Source organism: Syngnathus leptorhynchus, chromosome 11, assembly GCF_054491065.1.
Source record: "Syngnathus leptorhynchus isolate UIUO chromosome 11, UIUO_Slep, whole genome shotgun sequence".
NCBI classification, from domain to species: Eukaryota; Metazoa; Chordata; class Actinopteri; order Syngnathiformes; family Syngnathidae; genus Syngnathus; species Syngnathus leptorhynchus.
Window position 1 is genome coordinate 8382831 of NC_141205.1, and position 21570 is coordinate 8404400.

General features: G+C 41.2%; 1 protein-coding gene across 1 annotated transcript in view; it reads right to left on the reverse strand.

The window, feature by feature from the left end:
• bsnb (bassoon (presynaptic cytomatrix protein) b) overlaps nucleotides 1-21570 on the reverse strand; it is a 37733-nt gene that overhangs the window by 15132 nt on the left and 1031 nt on the right. The window contains exons 2-4 of the mRNA XM_085924762.1: nucleotides 18263-18647; nucleotides 12593-13366; nucleotides 11-220 (exon numbers count right to left, since the gene is read on the reverse strand). Coding sequence (XP_085780888.1) covers nucleotides 11-220; nucleotides 12593-13366; nucleotides 18263-18647 — 1369 coding nt within the window. The remainder of the gene's footprint in view (nucleotides 1-10; nucleotides 221-12592; nucleotides 13367-18262; nucleotides 18648-21570) is intronic.

Consider the following 21570-nt stretch of genomic DNA (forward strand, 5'->3'; position numbering starts at 1 on the left):
GGCCACTTACTTGGGGACCCGATGCTTTCTGTTGCTGCTGAGGACCTGAGGGCCTTGGCCCTGACCGCTGATCCGCTTCTTTCTGCTGTGGTGGCTGCTGATTAGATGCTGCAGGTGGCATGGTGGAAACGGCGCTTTGTGTGGCCGGACCTGGAATATCTCCCAAACTTCCTGACATAGCTCTCTGTGTCTGGCAGTTCAAACAGAGCCATTCTTTTTTCTAAAATACAAAAGACAACAGGAATTAGAATTAGGAAACTCGAGTTAGGTTATACTGTATTCCATGATGATTTTTTTTTTCTGTATTCAACCTGTCCAAACGTGGCCCTTTACCTCTGAGATGCTTCACTAATTTGACAATATTTGAGTACACAGATGGAAAGTGCCGCGAACATAAATTCAAACATCTGTCGTGATAGAACGACCATTAGAACGGAGAATATGACGCATACCGCTTCGGCTATCAGCAAGACTGCAATTTGTCTTCCATTATTTGCACAGAACATTATCTTCATATGTAAATATAAACAGTGACACGAGTGAAAGGTTCGCAGAAAAACCTTCATAGACAGCAAATTGAACGTACACAGATTAGATATCAGGTCAGCGCGGCAGATCGATGAGGCGGCTCAATGAAATGGGATGCTTATATTACACGTTATGAAAGATGAAATGAGAGGCGGTAGCACCATGTTTCTAATTGCTCTCCGTTTCTAAAAGGATCTTCGTTTGCCTGAGGTCTGAAGAGGCAGTCTGTCAAGACTTGCATAACAACACAAAACAAAGCAGTGCAACATAAATGTTAATTATTCAGAAGGTTGATGAGGACTCTTATAAATTGACTACTGTCAATTTTTGACAAATGTTTTAGATCCAAAAATTGAATTACGGTCATTGCTTTCTCAAATACAGCACCATGGCACTTTAAAGAGAACATGCAAGATAAATAATGAGTCAAGATTGACGGGCGTTCAATCAATTGGATCAGGTCAGCTCTGCATTGATTGGCACCATCTTGAGACTCCTGGGGCCTACAAACAATTTGATCTTTTTGGTAATGGGATTTCTGGAACGATACATAAAACAGACACTGTCTATTGTTTGACTGCTTGGCTGCTGAATAGAGATCAGAAAGTACAAACAGTCACGTTGTTGTAAGAGTTTGCGCTGCAGTTTGTTGAAAGTACAGGAGGATCAAAGGTCCTGTAGATGAAAGCTGTCATAAAAGTACAGAATTAAGTGCCCGTGTCAATCTGTGTAGCGCTTAACAACCATTGTTTGGTTCACTTGCTTTCATATTCATATCATCATTTTTAAGCTTCATTTTGTATACATACTTGAGGGATTTTAATGATTCAAATTTAGCAGGGTTATTAGCGACACTTCGTATATGGTGTGCCAAATTTACAAGACATATTTTTGTCATTGTTGTTTTTCACTGGGACTTTAAGAGAAGTCACATTTCTAATACAAGCGAACACGTCTGAGGTAAGAACATACTAGTGTGATGATGGAGCAACCGACAAGCCATACAGACAGACTTGCTTTGTTTTCTTCTCTCCAAGCGCGCTACTGAAAAGCTATATATAAACAGGTGCACTCGCTGAACCAACCATCTGCCAGTCGCAGTACTTTCACGTTTGGGAAAAAAAAAAAAGGCTGTGTAGAAATGCCGATAAACGCCTGCTGCTTTGTGACCCACATGATTAGTAAAGGTACATTATGTCATATGTTTGCTGACAGTCTTTTTTGGACAAAGACTTTTACTGAAAAAAAAAATAACTTGAAATTTGGTTCAACTTGTTCAATACCACTTTAAGACCACTTGTGTACTCCAAGTCCGAATTACTCACCAATACCGTTACTATGTAAGAAATAGAGGATGGAGATTGAAATTTAAAAGTTTTCATTAAGGTAGCAAACAAAAAATATGTTTGCAGCAAACCTCTAAAAATGTACTCTAAAATTAATTCAATATTAACATTATTAATATTAATTAATATAAACCTCATTTACAAACATACTTACAGAAATAGTATCGGCGGCCTTTGTGATTACTCGATACAGGGACATTTTTCACTTAGGGCTGAATTGGAACTAAATACATACAACCGATGCTACAGTACTGTTGTGGTGTGTGTGTTCAGTATCTATAACCCAATGATGTCGTCTTTCCAGAAATATCCACTTTCAACATCCAGCCTTTTATACGCTCTCGTTGGGCATCCAAGTAGAGTTAATTTAATTAAAAAAATATTTGACCGTCTTCCTGAGATGCCAGATCCTGAATCAGCAAAATGTGAAGTGGCGATATGAAAAGACCGAGAGTGGCAAATTATTTATGTGGAGTGCTTTAGCTGGTGCGGAATATGGGCTACACCTCCCACCTCTTCCCACACTGTGCAGAAAAATCAAGCTGCTATATAACAGCAGTTGTTTCAGATTTAGCCGTTGAACTTCTTTCGAACAAACCAAACAACTCAATATGAGGCTCGAGCGCAGCGCCATTACAGCACATAAGGTGGAAATAAACTCAAACCAAAGTTATCAAATTGAAGAAATGGTTCAATGAATCACTTGACGGCATTAACTAGTAATCCACTTGACTTTTGCATTTGTATGTGGCAGGATTCAGGGAGCAGTGGCCTGTGAGTGAGATCTCGTTAGTGAATTGGTAAAGTCGTTAGATGGCGGGAGGTTAACTCGTCTGCTCACGGGAGAGTGTTCTTCACCTTGGCTCACAAATGGAACTCAGATGTAGCTGACAAGACTACGCACTAATCTGTCCGTTAAGTTTGGAACCTGTCGTGCCTATCGCTATCCGCTAAAACATCAGCATTAGTTTGTCTAGCATCCGTTCAAGTGCTTTAGTTAGCTAGAAAATGACATCACAGTGCCTCGGGGCTAAGGTAAGAAAATATCACGGCTAAGCTTGGAAATGCCACATGACTGAATTCAGAAAGCAGGTCAGAACTTCATTTATTATTTTTCTTGTATTTTAAAGTCAGTTTAATTTTGCACTAACCATTATATGTTTTACAAAGATGCAATGTTTATTAAACTACACATCAATATATTTTCTGGGGTAATGTGGACCTTCTCTTGCATTTTTATTTTTTTCACAATCATAATAAGTCTCTAGCGCAGATAATACACCATATAATCATAAAATGAGCTTAAATGCTGTAGGCAGATGCAAGCCAAGCCTAATTTATGACTTGATTTGTGAAAAAGAGCAGAATGTATTCTGTGGAGGCATTGTGATGCAATAGCAAATGTAAATTCAGTTGGAGGCTTTATAAAATTCAGTTGACAAAGCAGAACGTGGTTGCTGGCATGAGAAACAAAAGTAGAACGTGAAGAAAAAAACAAAACAAAACGATCCATCCGGGTGACTTGCGTCAAAGCTGCCCTTTTATTCTCAAAATAATGAGAGAGTGAACACTGCAGGTTACCATAAGGAAAAGGTCAGAGAGATTGATCCCATTCTCACAGATTGATCCCATGGCTCCCAGTGGCTTCTGCTGAGACACTACAGCCGCCCGAGGTCACGTGTGCATTTGCATATGTGCGACCAGAGGGCACCCATGTAATTAGGTGCAAAAACGCATTATGAGGTGTCTGCACATATCATCTCGCTTCCATATTCATCGACATTATATAATGCAGCACACTTTGGCAGCCATGGGGGAAAAATCTAAAACAAATAATCAGATTGTACCCTCCAGAAGGACAAAGAACTCAAAACACAGGTTTGAAAATGAAACGGTAAACCCATAAGGATGATTTCATAATACATAGTGGGTTATTGTATGGAATAATCCAATACACATTAAATGGTTGAAAAGTAAAGCACAAGCAACCAATTAGCAGACAGGAAAGTAAAGGCTCAATAAAGTGCAAACAAACTTGCACATATACAACTAAAAACTAGTGAGTGCAGAAAAGCACCACTAACATCAGAAGCACAACACCCGCCCCCCCCTGAGGGAGGGAGTGTAGAAAGCGTTTACACTTCCCGCCCATAGGGGGCACCAGAGAGTGCAGAATTCTATTAGGGAATGTGAAGCCCTGTGGGAGCACACGCCCACACAGTAAGATGAAAGCACAGTGCAGAATGACAAACTCATGGGTGGCTGAGCCACATTTGAGCAACCTGCTAAATATTACACTCGGGAGAGGCCTTTATTGATTTATTTTATTGTCATACTTGCTGGGCCATTTTACAGCTCTACAGCACATCAGATTTTATGGAAGCTAAGCGTATTGGCTTATAGGAAACATGCAGGCAGACTGAGTGGAAGTTACTACAAAAAAAAAAAAAAAAGAAAAAACTCGGTGTTGCCCTCCTACTGTCAGTCAAGTCACAGCAAGATTCAGCTCCCTCCTGCGTGGGCTTTTCTGTCAGGAATCAGACAGCAGCAAACTGTGAGTAAGAAATGTCAACTGATATTGAACATACTTGCAAAGGCATGAACATTTGAGCTGCTATGGACAACAAAAATCCTCTCGAAACAAATTTGCATCAGTGGAGAGTACAAAGTTGACATTTAAAACAAGCACAGGTTAGAACCCAATCAGAGATGAAAACAAAACGGAGCCATCACCCTGTAGAAGCGACAAATATGTTAGATTTTATATTTTTATTTTACAATTTTCCAACCTTTTTTTTTTATCCTTGTCTATTTTAAAGCACTCAACTTTCACTAATTCTGCAACTCAAAAGAATGATTCACATTTTGTGTATAAGAAAGAATAAGAAGCCGTGAGCCATGCAACACAGGGGATCATAATTAATTTAAAAAGTGAAGGTCAGGAGAGCAGGAGGCCACTACAACTACCACATGGACGTGGCGGGTGAAGGTGATCTTGGGATGAACTCAGGTGAGTGTGCGAATAAATACATTTGCCTCAGTCAGCATAATAATTTGATGCCATGAGCAGGCTACATAATAAAACCGAAACATAACAAGTTGCAATCTCGGCAAAAAATCCCATTTCGATTTTCACTTGAATCCAGTGATATTTTGCCAATCAGTCAAGCGTGGGAAACTCTCCCGGAGCCCTTTAAATCATCGTAAGTGCGCCAAGTGCAGTCTGAATGAACAGCGGTTTAGGGACGAGCAAGTACGCGGTGTGAAGCGTGAGAGAGCACATGTTAAAGGCCACGCCACGCCACAGCTGTGACAGGTTGGCCGGAGTCAGCAGGTATATAGGTCAATCCCCCGCGACTCCTTCAATGGGGACACGTGATCAGGCCTGTGGATTAGAGCGGAAATGAAGGATCATCCACAAAGCGAGCGACACTCCATTCCAGTCACGGTCGCGCTTCCACATAGCGTGGCCAGGCTCATTTAAGGTGAATATGAAATCATGTACCATATGTCTTCATTGTCTTCAACAGTTTGAGGAACCTTCTGAGAATTAGGGAGTATTGAGGTTACGCTGATGGTAAATCTTTTCTGACGCAAATAAATTCCTTCAGCTTTTACAATTTAGCCAAACATTTTTCAAGTGCAGTTTCAATCTGTGCACGATATCACTTTATGAGATGAGAACTGATTATCCTTCAAACAGAATGTGCTGCTGCAAGACAAGGAGCAGTCATCTGTCATTAAGCGTGTGGCAAGCATTGTGTTTGCCGTCCCTGCGGGGAGTAAGCAAGAGAGGGTCGGGGTTGTTGTTTGTTTTTTTTTCTGAGCTTTGCTTATTTATGTCTTTGTCGTTTGGCTTCAGGAAGGAGCAACAGGTGCCTTGTTTTTGCATGCAGCCCACAAGCCCGGCCGAGGTGTTGAGGCTGTCCTGCCTCGGCAGGGGTCATGTATCATCATCACACACTGAGGAAAGAGTTTTTTTTTGTTTTTGTTTTTTTTAATAAATACGTGATACTGTGTATAGACTGAGCATCACTTCATCTAGAGGAACACGATGTAATCCGTGGACTGTGAAGGTCAAATTTCAAAGAATAAACGAATTCAGACTGTCGCAGCTACGATTGCCATATGATTTGCATTGGAACTCTTAGTACTGTACTTTCCTAGGAACCAAAATGTACGTGACTCTATAAGGTCAATTCTGAACTCCTATTTGATATCATGACGAAATTTTCTCACAACTCACTGCGTTCCTCAACTAGGTGAAAACAATAATACCCAACTCCCAATTTAAAGGAAGTCTGGATTCGTTTTGAAGTTGTGTGATGAATTGTCTCTCTTTAAAACACAACATAGTATTTGGAATCAATCCATCTATCTCATTGATCATGCAGTCACATTTCATGAGTCATTATCTGCTCTCCACCTTGGCGGTTTTGATTAGCATTCCGCCAAAATGACAGTCCGATAAGAGAATGTAGCTGAATAAATGAGGCATGTGCACTTGTCAATAATTGGCAAGTTTCTCAGGAGCATCTATGCGTGGCTAGTACTCCCATAGCGACGTGACAAGATGAAAGACTCAAATTTGTTGTTGTTTTTCTTTTTATATTCACATAGGCTAAGCCTCTATCCGCTTATCTCATTTTGAAAATGTTATTAAAGCTGCAAAGCAATCTTATGCTGTGGTGGGCAGATGCGTCCAAACAGGCGTTGTCTTGGCACATGTGTGTGTCCCCAGGATACATTCATCAGCCTGTCTCTTGTACCCTTGCTTGATATTAACCAGCTTCTAAAACTCACTTCCGGCATGTACTCATATTTATAGCTTGCAAACTATCGCCAGTGATGCTCGTTCGGAGAAAAAAAAAAAATACTGGCTTCATAATTGCAGAGCAATATTATTTAAGAGCCTATGAGGACAACAAACAATACTTGAAAGGTGCTATTCCCTCAAGAGAAAGCCCAAGCAAACTGACAATTGCCTCCAAATACTCAAAGGTTGTGTCGAGCAAGCAAACAAATCCCCCAAAATGGCTTTAAGACAGACTCAGTCAGTATCCAACATTCAAACACGCAACCGACAGTGACTCCATTTAAGTACATTGCATTAGCTTGCGGCAGCGAGTGAAGCTAAAATGTTTCGGCTACGTGGACGCAGCGGGTTGGCCTTCGCTAGCTGGGCAGAATGTCCTCATCTAACTTTTGCCTGCCATGTTATTGTTGTCAGTCCACAGCTCGGAGCGACGCTCGGCCCTTCGCTAACCGATCTGGTCAGCTGCCCGACAGCTGCGGCGCAGAGAGATTACCAAGGGGTTAAATGTAATATGTGAGCGATCACTGAGCTTTATCTCTTTCATTTTTTATCTGTCAATCTCCTGAATTGTACCTCTGTCTGGCTAGTCGTTGACATACAACCACTCGCCTTCGATCCATAATCTTAAAATTTATGTCACATGCCTTTTAGTGTTAGCGACCTCCGAGCAAAGAGAACACTCAAAACGAAGCCCTCTTCTTCCCTAATGCTCGCATTAGAGAGTAGTTGCTTAACTGCGGGGGGTTTGGGGGGTGGAGGGGGGGGTGCAGAGAGGATGGAGCGGGTACACCCATCAGGCGGGTGAAATGATGTGTTGAGACAGGACGACCCAGAAGCTGAGGTGGGAGGAGCGCTCCAACCCACCTCCGTGGCTCTGGGGGCGAGAATAGACGTGATGCTGCCGGGGGCCCCCCCGGAGCATCGCTAAAACTCGTTAGCATAGCCACCGGGCCTTGAAGATGATGAGATCTGAAAAGGTGATTAAGGCAATGCTGAGAATCACTCATAAGGTAAGAGAAAGATGACGGAGGCATAAAACACCACAGCAAAGGATGGAGGAGGAATCGGTCATTGAGGTTCTATACGCTTCTCGGATAGTCATTCATCAAAAGAGGCTGCTAGTGCAGCTAAAAGTGGGAACAGGTGGAGGTTGACTTCAGAGACACCTTGTGAAAAATGAATTGCATGCCGCATGGTGGCTTAGCAGAATCAACCACATAAAAATGCATTTGCTGTGTCCAAATGTGCGACTTGGGCATTTTCCTCCCACCAATTTCCTTTCACACTCAAGTTTACAAGAAGGCAAACCAATTAAGATGACCCAGGGCACTAAAAAACTGTAAGAATTGTTATGATCCTATCTTTTAGTATTACCGTATATTATTGTTATTGTTGCAATAGCAATTTTGATGAAATCACTGTAAGTTCATTTTATTGCCAAGCGAGTCTAGAAATGAGAGTGACCGTTGTCTAAGCCACCAAACCAGCATGCCATCTGTGCTGGGTACCACATAATCTCAACAGGAAACAGTCACCGCTTGCCACTTCCTGTCTACAGCTGAGGCATTGAAAAAAAATCCATCATTAACTTCTCTGTGAATTTGACATCACCATGTAGAAATTCACAATTATCCTATTTCATCTGAAATGCAAACAATCAACTTTTGTTTTACCATTCCAACGACTCGACTCAAACATATTTACTTTTAAGACTTTGTATTTGTGCGATCACACAAGCGGGCATACTACTCTCCAATGGCGCTTATTTGTGTAGGTGGAGCATTACAATGTTGTGTACTCGAGGGGATCGCTGCACTCCCTCAACAGATTAAGAAAGACTCGGCTATTAGCTCCTAAATCAGAAATCCCCCGCCCATCCCTACTCACACACGTATACACACACACATATATTAAACTCACTGCCTCTGTTATTTTCTATTATATCCAAATCACCTCCTGCAATGTTATCGTATTATGTGCAGAGGTTTTAAAATGCTCTCCCTGCTGTTGCTGTTTAAAAAAAAAAAAAAAAACACTGCACACGCAGGAACAAGAGGGCTAAGCAACATTTACGTTGCAATATCAACAGAGAGCAATCCAACCACAAGTAATTGCCAACTCAATCAATGTCATCTGAAAGTAGTCTTCAAGTGAGGAATGCATTTGGAGGAGTGCTGACAAGAAGACCATGTGAGGATGATGACAACTGAGAAAGAGATAAACAGCATCACAGCACAATTAAAGGGAATGTTTTTCTGATCTAGAAATAAAATGTGAATTACTTTTCACCACACAGTTAGCTTGGTCCAATTTGGGTTACTTTTAAAGCAGCATTTTCTTTTTGTTTTGTTTAATTGCCATTTTACAATGACTACAAATGCAGCCATTTGCAATATTTGAAATCCTCCTGTTTACATAACCCACCACCAGAATTCATTCAATTCAGTTTGTCGGTATTCTTCAAATACACACGGCTCCTTCAATTACCGTAGCGGACGTGATCTGCAAAATAAGGCAACGCAAAGGGATTTGGACGTATTAAAAGGCGTCAAGCAGCTGACTGGGGGTGACGGATGGCTGTTTGAATGGCTTGCTAGTGTACCATCGTCACTTTGGGAGCAGCCAGGCTGCGCACGGCAGGCTTGGACGCGACATGCCGCCAGCCATCTGGCTTTGGAAGGAACTCTTGAGGGAGATGCGGGCCGCTGCCAACCTTCAGAAAACACTTCCAGCGTGTTGGAGAATTAGAATGACATGTTCATCAATACATGTGAGAGTAGCTAACGTATTTGCAAATATAGGCCTTGCTTTTTCAGTATACGGTAAAACAGCGGCAATTGTCATGAGAAATGTTAATGGCGTTGAAATAAATATTGTCTTTGAAGGGTATCTTTTTTTTTTCTTTACATTTCATCCGGTGCTAAACGTTAACCGTTTGAGCGCATCCTGAGTTGCTGGCACACAAAATGAGCTGAAGCGTAGTTATTGCAGATGGTGTTGCAAATAATAAAAAGTGCAGACTAGAATTGCTTTGTCACAGCCGAGCATGTTAAAGAATGAGACTTTAGTGAACTGGAATTACAAGACTAGGGAAAAAAAAAAAAAAAAACCCCACAAGTGAATGTCACATTCATATTTGTTGCTAGAAATTATGATGTCAATCTCATTTGAGTTAACATGACAGCGATGCTAAAAAGACAAGTTTTGTTCAATGTCTGTGACTTAGAAGCCACCAGTCTAGTTTGCCTTTTGGCCAAAGTCGGCTGGGATGGACTCCAGCTCGCAACGACCTTGAACAGGATAAGCGCTATAGAAAATTGATTGATGGATAAATCCCCAATGTGCTGTCATGGGAACAAATATCGCTGTCGGGGGGAACAAATATGTATCAGGATGGAGAAAATATACCAAGTTCTCTTTTTTGTTGATATTCTCTGTCCTCCTCATCCTCATTAAGGATGAGGGTTTGCTTAATTTTGATGTTTCAACATCTCACAAGACGTGTCTGCATTGAATTCTCTCCTCCTGCACCTGCACCAATATATTGACCTTATGTGGCACGAGAAATCAAACGCAGCTCTCTCGCTGCTCCACACTGCATGAACTATTTATAATATTCTCCCTCATTGAATAATTGATGGACTATGTTTCTCTACACATTTTCTATTGCTCTGTGAAAAATGACATATTTTTACTAATGATGTTTTAAGCGCCCCCTGCCTCTGTGTATATATCTTTAAAACTCTAAATGCAATGTATCCATGTGCAAATAATGTTACAGAGAGTTCACTCGAACACAATAAATGATGTCAGATACATATTTACACATTCAAGCTTTGACTTTGCTCGCTTGTCTTCCTGCGAGAGATGAAGACGCATGTAGTCCCCTGTAAACTCCAGGGAAAAGAAAAACGAGACAAGGTTGCTCTTAATCTCCTTGAGCGGCGTAATGGAGGAGGAGAAACTCCCCGACGCAAGGACATCTCATATATGAGCCGAGCATGACTTTGGCCACTAATTGATGAGGAATATTTTACGACACAACAAAGTTGCCGTCCGCGCATTCATTATCTCCGATTTTCACTCTCCATTTATCACCTCGATCGGTTGTCTCCTCCTCCGCTCTTTTTCACACAGACGCTGGCTCATTGTTTTGTCACAGATTAAAGAGGAGCATCTATGTTTGAGGATGAATTATGCAAGTTGTCATTTGTGAAGTAACTATATTTTGCGTCAATACTTATGTTTATCTCACATTATAATCATGAATCATCACATCTATGCTCGTGGATATGCAAATGAATGGGAATGGGGTTAAGATGAGACAAGATGCCCCTAGTGGCACTTTCAAGTTTGTTCGCTGGCCTGAACAAAACCCTGGTGAGACAGGCAGATGAATTTTGTATGCAAGCTCGGGTGTTGGTATAATGCCGAGATACAGAGCAATCAAATTTGCAGCGTTGGGAAGAGGATGAGGACTGTGTCAAACGCACTGTGGAAATCAAGCTGGATTCAAAAACGCCATCTTCCAATTTGCTTGGAACGGACACAAAATGTGTTCACAGCTCTGTAAAATCCACCGTCTTTCTGCAATGAGATTTGGAATGTAGCGAATGGAGGAGAAACAACCCACGACAAAACTGTAGAAGTCGTCTAAAAGTTTGGTAGATTGTTAGCTCCATGAACAATAAAGCATAAAAGGGACGTCTGGCATAACAAAGCATCTCGCTGTTTCCATAGCGATCTATGAATGGTCCGCACTGGAGCTTGTGACAAGCAAGACGCCTAAGAAAGCAGGTTTTGGCCATGAAAAAAAATATATATATATATATTATTTTCGTCATTCTATTGGAATTCTGTTGCGTAATTTGACGACCGGCTCTGAAAGAAAAAAACATTTATGACATTGGCAAAATAATGTGATAACCTGGCTTTGTTTGCTTCCAGGTTGATGCAATGTTTTATTTGACTGCTTATTGAGTATTTTAAGAGAGAGATTTGATAGCCAACATAAAAAAAATAGTGACTTACAGTTGGGTGTTCGTCTGCTGCAATAAAGGTGAGAGGTACAAATATTCACCGGCATCAGTTTTGCCGCCACGCTAACCATCGTCTACCATTCCGGCTAATGTTTAGCAAAGTCATTGCTGTTTTTTTTTTTTTTTTGCTGAAGTAAGCCAAGCTGGCAACTATTCCGGGTCATTAAGTGAAAGAGTTTCGCTTTTATATCCAATTGTCTTCACACACAGTTTGGCAGTGAGAGATGTTTGACTTGCGTAGGGATCGCAGATGTTTATGATGCTTTAACCAAGTTTTTTTTTTTTTAGTTCTCATCTAAGCACATCGAAGGAAATTGGAACACATTTATACGGAGAAACATTCAATGCCTACCGTATCCTCTCGATTTCAACTTCCAACATGGCAGACAAACAATTGTCGAAATGGACTTTGCTATACTGGAACAGAAACTTTACCCAAACTGTTACTCCCACAAAGTTATCGTTAACTTACAGTAGAAGCAAAATATCAAGCATTAGGTTTCAAAAAAAGTCTTTCAGTCAGTCTTTTCCGACTGAAAAGATGTGTCGTATATGCTGAAACATGAATCATCAAGTTCCACAAAAGGCTTTATGATGGAGCATGAAACGAGCCCGAGTAACGGGAGGTGAAAAGAAGCGATTGATGGCCTTTTACGCCACCTCAAGCCAAACAATTCATCATCCACGCAGGAATTTGGACATTTTCTCACCGACGACAGACAGCCGCAAATTCATAACTACACGACCCTCTGGGCAATAATATGACACAGCATTACTTACAGAGGCTTATTGATAGATTGTGAAATAGAAGAAGAAAAGTAAACAGTCAGCAGAACGCCGCTGGAAACGGATTCGGATCTTACCTCGACTAGGTGTGGAGTGGGGTTGAATCCGCACATGTTGCAAACTTTGGAGTGGCACTGGGTGCACGTGTTGTAGTTGGCTTGCTCGCTTGTGTTGCCGATATTCAGAGCCGTTTTGCAAAGAGGACAACATGCTTTGGGTTTGGAGGAATCTGGAGGGGCGGCTTGCTGCTGAGGTGGAGCTCGAGACCCTTGTTGTGCAGATGGAGGTCCTGAGTGTTTGGGTGTCCCGGGTCCTGGACCGTGAGGTCCGCCTGGTTTGGGGGCCTGTTTCGGGGGTGGTGGTTGGGCTTGAGTGGTCTCGGATATAAGCGTACTGGCTTGGTTAAGGAGAGAAGCACCAAAGCCAAATAATTTCCCAAAAGTCTGCTCAGGGGGTGGAGGCTGTCGTGAAGGAGAGCTGCCTGCGCTGCGCGTCTGGTCCTGGCGAGGGTGCTGGGGCTGGTGGGCAGGGGAGTTGCGCGACAAATCGGGCTGCGACGGGGCTTTGGCCATGCCGGGGAGAGGCACCGCCCCTGGAGGCAACTTTACTGAGTGCTGACCCGGACCGGCTGGACCCGTCTGTTTAGAAGGGCCCGAAGCCGGATGTGTCTGTCCTGGCCGAGTCTGAGGAGTTGTCTGAGGGCTGGGCTGAGGAGAAGCATCGGGTTTAGGTTCTGGTTTGGCAGCATGAGAAGGAGAGTTGATCTGTTGTTGACTCTTGGAACGTGGTGTGGTCATATCCATCCCCAACGCTCTCTGCATCTGACAGTTCAGGCATAGCCACTCCTGCACCTAAAATAAACACAGAGAAAATAGAAGCATAAGGAAATGATGATACGAGATGCGCTGTATTCTGTTAGACCCTCGACGACCACAAACATCCTCCAAATCTACTGGTAGGGTCACTCCACATCTACACAGAAAGTTGTTAAAGATAATATCCAATCTGTCAGCGACTTCATTGACTGCCTCGTATTCTCATTTTTCAAGCTCACTTTATGTGACATACAACGTTTCTTCTCGATACTTTATCCAATGCATGCAAGGACAGGCTCTTTACTGTATGGAGGGGCACGGAATTAAATAATGAGTACTGTAAAATATCGAATTAAATAAGGATTTAAGCTGCCCTTTGCCTCAGGAGGGGAATTTACTAGAAAACAGCAACAAGAAGTAGATAAATTTGACCAGCAAAATGATTTCTGGCCTGTCTTAATAGAACCAAGGTCGTTCTTGTGCCTTTTCTATATCTCATCTCTTTTACCATTTCATCTCACTATGTGTTGCCTTCCTCATTAAAATCCTCCTACCCACTCTATTCTTCTTTTCTTCGGCTGTGGTCATTTCCTTGACAGTTTTGCTGCAGAAAACTTTTGCTCGGCTCCATCGAGGCACATAATAACTGTATATAACTGTATGTATGTGTATGTCGATCAAAAAAGGGAATCCGAACCTTCTCAGACAAGTAATATGCTATGAGTCCAATATTTTCAATGCATATGAGGAGTGACATGTGACAGTCATTCTCACTCAGTAGGTCAGCACAGACAGAGTAAGTCACACGCACAGCAGCATGTGAGCCCCTGTCTGGTCTCCTGCCAATCCTAAATACAAATAGTGATGAGGTCATGCTTTTCTCTGTCAGTCAACAAGAAAACTGTGAAGTCTGAGAAGCAATGTGAAGAGAATGTGGAGCAACAAAACATTATCCAATCAGTGATTCCAAAATAGAAAATCCTCTTTCTGTCATTTGCCATGGTCTATTTTCCTTTTCCAAATTACAGTTGTTGGGATAATCAAACAAGTTAAGCTTATTGCGGTGTGGAAAAAAAAACAAAGCGGAAAAATAAAGAATGCCGCTACAGGGACAGCAAGGAACTATTTATCACTTTCATTGTGGCTCTGGCTTCCTCTCCGCCTCATCTCTCTCTTTCATTTCTCTCCGCGTCCCCCTTGTTATGAGGCAATCATGTGGATCTTTATGAAATCTGATCTCCATCAGAGAAAAAAAACAGCACTCTGCACATAACAGCTCTCTTTCCTCCTTCACTGTCCCTTCTCTCCTACGATGGTCTGTCGTTTGAATTTTTTGTGGAAGATTGGAAAACAATGACTTCATTCATCATAATAAAAATCCTAATGTCAAAATACAGACAATTTAGCCATAATCAAAAATGACATCCAATTTTCCTTCAAGAAGAATTTTTTAATATTTCAAGATGCTACTTCTCCCATAGCATCAATCTATTGGATCTTCAAAAACGATTTATAATAAATATGCTACCAAGAAATAAGATAAAAATAAAATACTGTTGTCATCGGTGGTTAGTTGTTAATGTTTGGAATTATTTCTGACTAATATTTATGTCGACGTTTTCGACTCATTCAGACTGAGTACATACTTGCTCAAGGTAGCTAATTGGATAACAAACTGAAACAGACTCAAATGTGAAGAAGGTCCCTCTTTGAGATCACAATGCATTTTGAATACTGATTAATTATGCTCAAATTAGGCCAAAACACATTGACGTTCCTTCAATCTCTGACTGTGTTAATCTCTACTTGGCTGCTGAACTAAACAGTCTTGATTTATGTGTGAAAATAGGCACGGTCAATGTGTTATAATGAAATGACTCGGAATTATGCTGGGGTCCTGCATACCGGAGAGTGGTGTCGGTTTATGAGATTAATTCTGGCCTCTATGTGTAATATCGAGTAATTCCCATTTTTGAAAAAAAACAACAACAAAAAAACATTCACTGTGTAATTGTAATTGGGAAGCTAAGTAAAAATTGTCAACAAATTTTCAAATACATCATTTTTCAAAATGTCTTTTTTGAGAGCCGTATCTAACCTGGCGGTAATTATACCATGAAGAAACCTAAAAGACAGTGAGTTAGGGGATAATAATTAAACCAGTGTCCCAGATTTATTTTCGAGCACTTCTCCTTGCTACATGTTTCAGTATATGCAAAATTCAGACAGAAGAGTCTCAGATGGATTCTTGACCCAGTTCACACTGTTTGTCCACTTTAAGCTGCAGCTTGACATTATAGGCAAATTTACGACATAACTTGGACGGGATGGTCATAAATTATGTAAATATTTACTTTGAAGTTTCTTTTCTCACTTGCCATGAAATAATTCTCAGTAAAATAGAATGGCAAGAAAAAACATTTGGGATGAATCATCAAACTCATAATTATCATTTCATATTCAAATGTATCGTATGCTATTTGCCACACAGAAAAAAAAATGATTAGATGTGAAACTCAACATTACGGCACATCGTTTCTTCACAGGTTCTCATCGCGAACTGGAAAGGCGTGAGGTTCGGCATTTTAATGAATTTGAGGAAATTATATTTTGAACTACCCTGAGGCACAACACACTTAATTAAATAACATTTCTGAAATGCTTCCTGTGGATTCATCATCGCAAGCTTTTTTTTTTTTTTCCCTCTTTTTCCCTGAGAAAAGAAAAAGACGCAGAAGCAGTTCCAAGACAGCTTTCAAATAAACACATTCTAAAATCCTAACTGCATGGTCACCCTTTTCCATCCACATCTTTCCACCTTGGAACCGAGGTAGAGATCTATTAATAGAAAGCGGTCCAATTATGAAGCACATGTTCTCCTGTCTTATAGTGAGGGGAACTTTGTCATTAGGGACTTTCTGCGCTACTTTATCTCGCTGAGCTTTGGTTTTCTATTGTTGTTTTTTTTTCCCCTCTCTCCGTCTCGTTTCTTCTCGGCTCTCGATCATATTTCCCATCTGAAATAATGACCAAGTCCCTCTTACCCGGAAAGCACCATCTTCCCCGGTGCGTACAAACGCACTTTACTGTAAATATAGCTATGACTCATACCTACACCTTGATGTTATCTACGTAAGATGTTGTCATTATCGGCAATTGCGTCTGCAGACACATCATTGACGCTGTGACTAACAAACCTCAAAGTGCCAGTAGAAATCTCTAGATCGGACTATTTGATTTCTTTCTTATTAACAAGAATGATGTGACATGATATTTGTTGATGAATACAAAAGAAACTGCTCTATTTTTTAATCATGAGATGGGGATAGAAAAAAAAAAATCCAAAATATGGAATGTCCCCTGGTTACCGGCACTATAATCGGCAAATTGAAAGGGAAATCCTCTTCCGTAGAGATTGGCACATAGTGTCTCTGTAATCTAAAGCATGTCGAGTAAATATCTGTACATGACAGTGGAACCACTGAAAAAGAAACCTTTGACCCAATTTGTTCGAAGATTGGTTGACTTCTGATTTGTTTGAATTTCAAAGCATTGAAAATACCGGCAACCATCTTAGTCTAATTAGTCACACAAATATTTAGGGACACCATAAGCATAAAAGTCATGAGAGTAAAAAAAAAAAAAGGGATGAATGGGTATTCCAGAAGGTCAATTTTTCCAGTATTTTCTTCTTTTACACTGATCCAGTGAAACTGTGGCCATAATCAATTTCATGAACAAAGATTAAAGCTACTAAGATATGTTTCAGTGAGGGAAAAGTCAAATCCATTCTAAGTACAGTAGGTTAGAGCGCTACTGTTAATCTTCCGATCTCCAGAGGAAGGCCGCTTTCACACTGTGTTGCTCTCTCGGCATCTGACAAGCTCACCAAGGCTGTGGCATAACATCCAACCTCCGCAGTCCTCCACGCTGCCACGTCCTCCCCCTCTGCCTGCCATGAGCTATTCTTTACTGTCTCCCTCGACCATTTCTCGCACAACGCCAACCCCTACACTTACTCCACGGAGCGCAATCAACCTCCGCCAAGGTTTTGACATTTGTCACCTGCAAAAACAATTTCAGATGCATATGAATCATCCCCAAAAAATAGATAAACCCATTCTGATGCAAAATAACTATATCCTCAGACCTTTGTAATCACATTCCTGCAAAGCCGTACGCTCGCATATTACGTCATAACAATTGTTTACAGTAAATCTATGGTTTGTAAAGGCAACCTTTCACACTTCAAGTACATATTTACCCAACCTGCAACTGCTCTACAAGCCTTCAGGTCAACTTAAGTGACGGCGGATCTTGGCCGTAATGTTCAGCGTGAATCATCGGAGATGATGTAAAACTTTGAGACAGATGACACAGCCAAACTTGACTTGGAGTCACAGTGAAGCATAGTCTAATTCAAATTAGCCGAGTGATTTATTTTCGGATGAAGGCGAAAGTCTTTGTCCTCTACCTGTTGACAGAAATGATGCTCAAGATGCATTTCAATGAGGAACTGTTCAGTGAGGCTATAAAAAAAAAAGTTTGATTTGGTCAAAGCTCAGGGCATCATTTGGATGCTCATTAGTGTCTCTCAAGAAGGATAGCGCTAGCGTTTCTGAGGGTTACGTACAGTACATTATATTTAGTAACCTTAGACATATGAGCCTATGATTGGTGGTGAGTAGATTTTATTGTGTCAACGGAAGATTCTAATTGTCAAGAGAGACTTTTTCTTGCATTATGGTTTTTGTGGAACTATGCTGGAAAGGGGTGCCTTCTGTGTCTTATTTCCCAAAACGGAGGCGACCATTTTTTAATAGAATCCAAGAAATTAAAGCTTACTCAAATTCAGTTTGGAAAATGGACTTTTTTTTTTTATGATTATCTAGATGGCTGGGTATGATGGAAAAAATGAGTTGTAGTTCTTACCTCAGTGAGGTGAGGGTTGGGGTTGAAGCCACACTGGTTGCACACGGTAGAGCGGCACAGTGTGCACGTGTTGAAGCTTGGCCTGTCGTCGCCAGTGCCAGTCAGGTCGGCCGTTTTACAGACGGGGCACAGCTTGCTGCTGGGCATGGGTGCTATTTGAGGCACAGAATAAGGAGAGGTAGGGACGCTGCCTCGGTCCGGGGATACCGAAGGAGATCTCCCAGTCCGGCCGCTACCCACGTCCACGTGGAGGTTCTTCCTGGACATGTGACCCTGCTCCCCGTAGGATGGGGCAGACTGCGGGGTGTCATGGGAGGCTAGTCTATCCCCTGTCCCGTGACTGATGTGGACTCCGGATTTTGGCCCCTGGTCTGACGCAGGTGGTCTGAAAGAGAACATACATGTGAGCCAGAGCCTACCCCAGTTCATTTTTCGGCAAGAGGCGGGGCTTAATAGGTCACTGCAAATCATCACCATAGCGACCATTTTAAATTATGAGGGGAAAATTGATGAGTGCAAGATGTAGTCATTGGTGGAAAGAATAAATCCTTGCTGTTTTTAGGACAATTACATTTGACAAATTGTTTCTACACTAGTACTATTGCATTTTAAAACTCATAGCCCATAAATTGACACGGGCACATTTGTAGCAAGCTGCATTTATTGCGTTCACTTCCAATCAGCACTTGTTTACGACAACCGCGCCGCTCATTTTGACAGTAATTTGTGGAAAAGGAGCTTCAGGAATGGGCTCACTAGTCTTTATTGATGATGTAACTCATAATAGTCACAGCAGAATGAATTGTGGCGTCTACAATAAACATCATTTTGTCTGGCAATTTACAGAAAATAAATCTAAACGAATCGGGAGAAGCTTCATTATGCAACAAGATAATGGAAACACATTTCATCAGGACTACCTCAACAGGTTTTCTGCATCTTGCTTGAACTCTTTCAATCTGTCCCCCGCACTTTAGTATGACATAAAAGAAAATGTTTGTTGACTTTGTCAGTCTGGCCTTTGGGCTTTTACGGTATTCTCAAACAAGTATGGAGGAATTTGCTTGTCATAACAACTTAGATATGATATTGTCATGGCCGTCATCTTCAAAGACATTCTCAGTATCGGTTGAGGCTCGGTGGTTTGAGTAGAGTGGAGATAAAGGCAGGAATAAAGGAATTAAAATAGAGCGTTAGCCACTGTGAGTCACTGTCACCGAGCGACTTGGGGCCGCTGCACAACTGGAACTTTTTTTGCAAACCGTCACTGCTCTATTACATTTCACACTGACAGGGCGACCATTACGAATATCTCAGCTCCGAGCTACAACTGGACTGGATAAAAGATTAAACTCACGAGAAGACAGATATTGTGAGGGGGGGAAAAAAGACGTCTACATTTTGTATGTTCACATATTTGATTTGGGCAAAATGAGTGGAATACTTGATCAGTAAAAATGAAATAAGATATAAATGGAAGTGGTGATAAGCGTTCCTCCATCCATCAGCAAATGGGAATCCACAGAGGAAAACATCCCATTTTATGTCTATAGTTTTATGTCTATGGTTTGACAAATTGCTTCATAGCAAAGTGCTTACTGAGAGGTTTGAAAACCGCCACTGTTGTAATGGGGGGAGTCGTTAATGAATTGTGTGTGCTCTTGTCTGCAACCTTTGTCTCGCTAAGGTGACGGTGCATTTTCGTATATGTCATACAACATTATACATTGACAATGCATTTATAAGTTGCTTGGTAAAGTGCTGCAAGCCAAGCCAAGCCAACAACCCGCAGTGAGTCAAACGCCCATCGGACCACTCAAAAGCCTCAAAACAGTTTGATGAAAGACTAATGCATTTTTTTGGGGTTGAGTGCATTACAATTATTCTACCAGTATCAAATGTATATCTTCACTCCCACGTACTGTATTATGTGGCAAAGGTGCAAGGAAAGAAGCATTATTTTACTTTAAAAGGGTGGGAAAAAAAAACAACAAAATTACAGGCTGCCATCAGACGACATTATACAGGGCACTTTGAGGTTCAGACCATTAGCGGAGCTCCGCTTTTAATCAGAGCATGGCAAGCAAATATATAAATTGATATATTTTCAAGATGTTCTCATTTGGAGGTGTACTGGAATCCTCCAAGCTTATTTCCAATTAGAAAAGTTGTAGCTTACAGTTTGGATTTGAAATATGCCAGTCCTGGAACTATTATGACACAGGTCCTGTGCAATTTGACATTGAATAACAAGACTTTGAAATATACTTCTGGCAAATCATTAGGGTTTTGTTTTTTTTAATGACATCATGTTATTGTTTTTTATTGGGAATGCACCGATATGATTTTGAGCGCGTCTGCTCACACAATTTGTATCAGCACGGTTTAGTCAAAATAGTGACATTTGGCAGTGGACAGTTGGGCAAAAACTCAAACTTGGACAAACATTTTCTGTAATGATACGAGCTGGGCCATCTGCAATCTAAAATTATCACGCACATTTGGAAGAATGTGTTTCAAGAGAAAAATTAAAACCGCCTTCCACAAGCTTGTTTGGAAGGTGTTACATAATCTCGATCTCGCTGCCATACATCTATTGTGTGTCCTCATATTGTCATAAATAATAACTGCTTTTGCATTATTTCTTTGAATTGTGACTAACATTTGGCTTGGGGGACAGTGCTTTCATTGCGTGACTTCAATTAAATATGAGCTGTTTTGAAATAAGATCACATCCATAATTGTTGTTAGTAAAATACATCATTGCTTTACTTACATTTTATATTAAAAATAATAACCCCAGGTCATTTTGGAGCAAGAGGTTAGTTACAACCAGGACTGGCCAATCACAGAGTGCAACCATTCACACTAACAACACTGGCAAACACAATCTATGTTTGTTTTCATCATTGGGCTCCCGCGTTAAAAAAAAAATTCTAATTACAGCAAAACTAGTAGCTGACAGTTGGCCACTCATAAAAAGTAATCGCACAAAGCCGCACACTGTAGCCTACAGCGCCACAATTCAGTCGCATTCGCCTGGTGCGTAGCGGCCCTTTTTCCAAATCAACACATATGTGCAGAGCTCCAAAAAAATCATTCAAAATATATATCTGCCTTTCTCTGCCCCCCCCCCCCCATGAGATAATGTTACACCTCACTTGACACCAATCAAGCCATTACTAGCTCTGAAAAACCAGGGGGATGAGATGCAAGTGTTTCATTCCCGTCTTGTTGATATGTGTTACATCAGATTATATAACCAAGGGTTATCTCTCTGACACACCCACACAAACTAGAAAGCTATG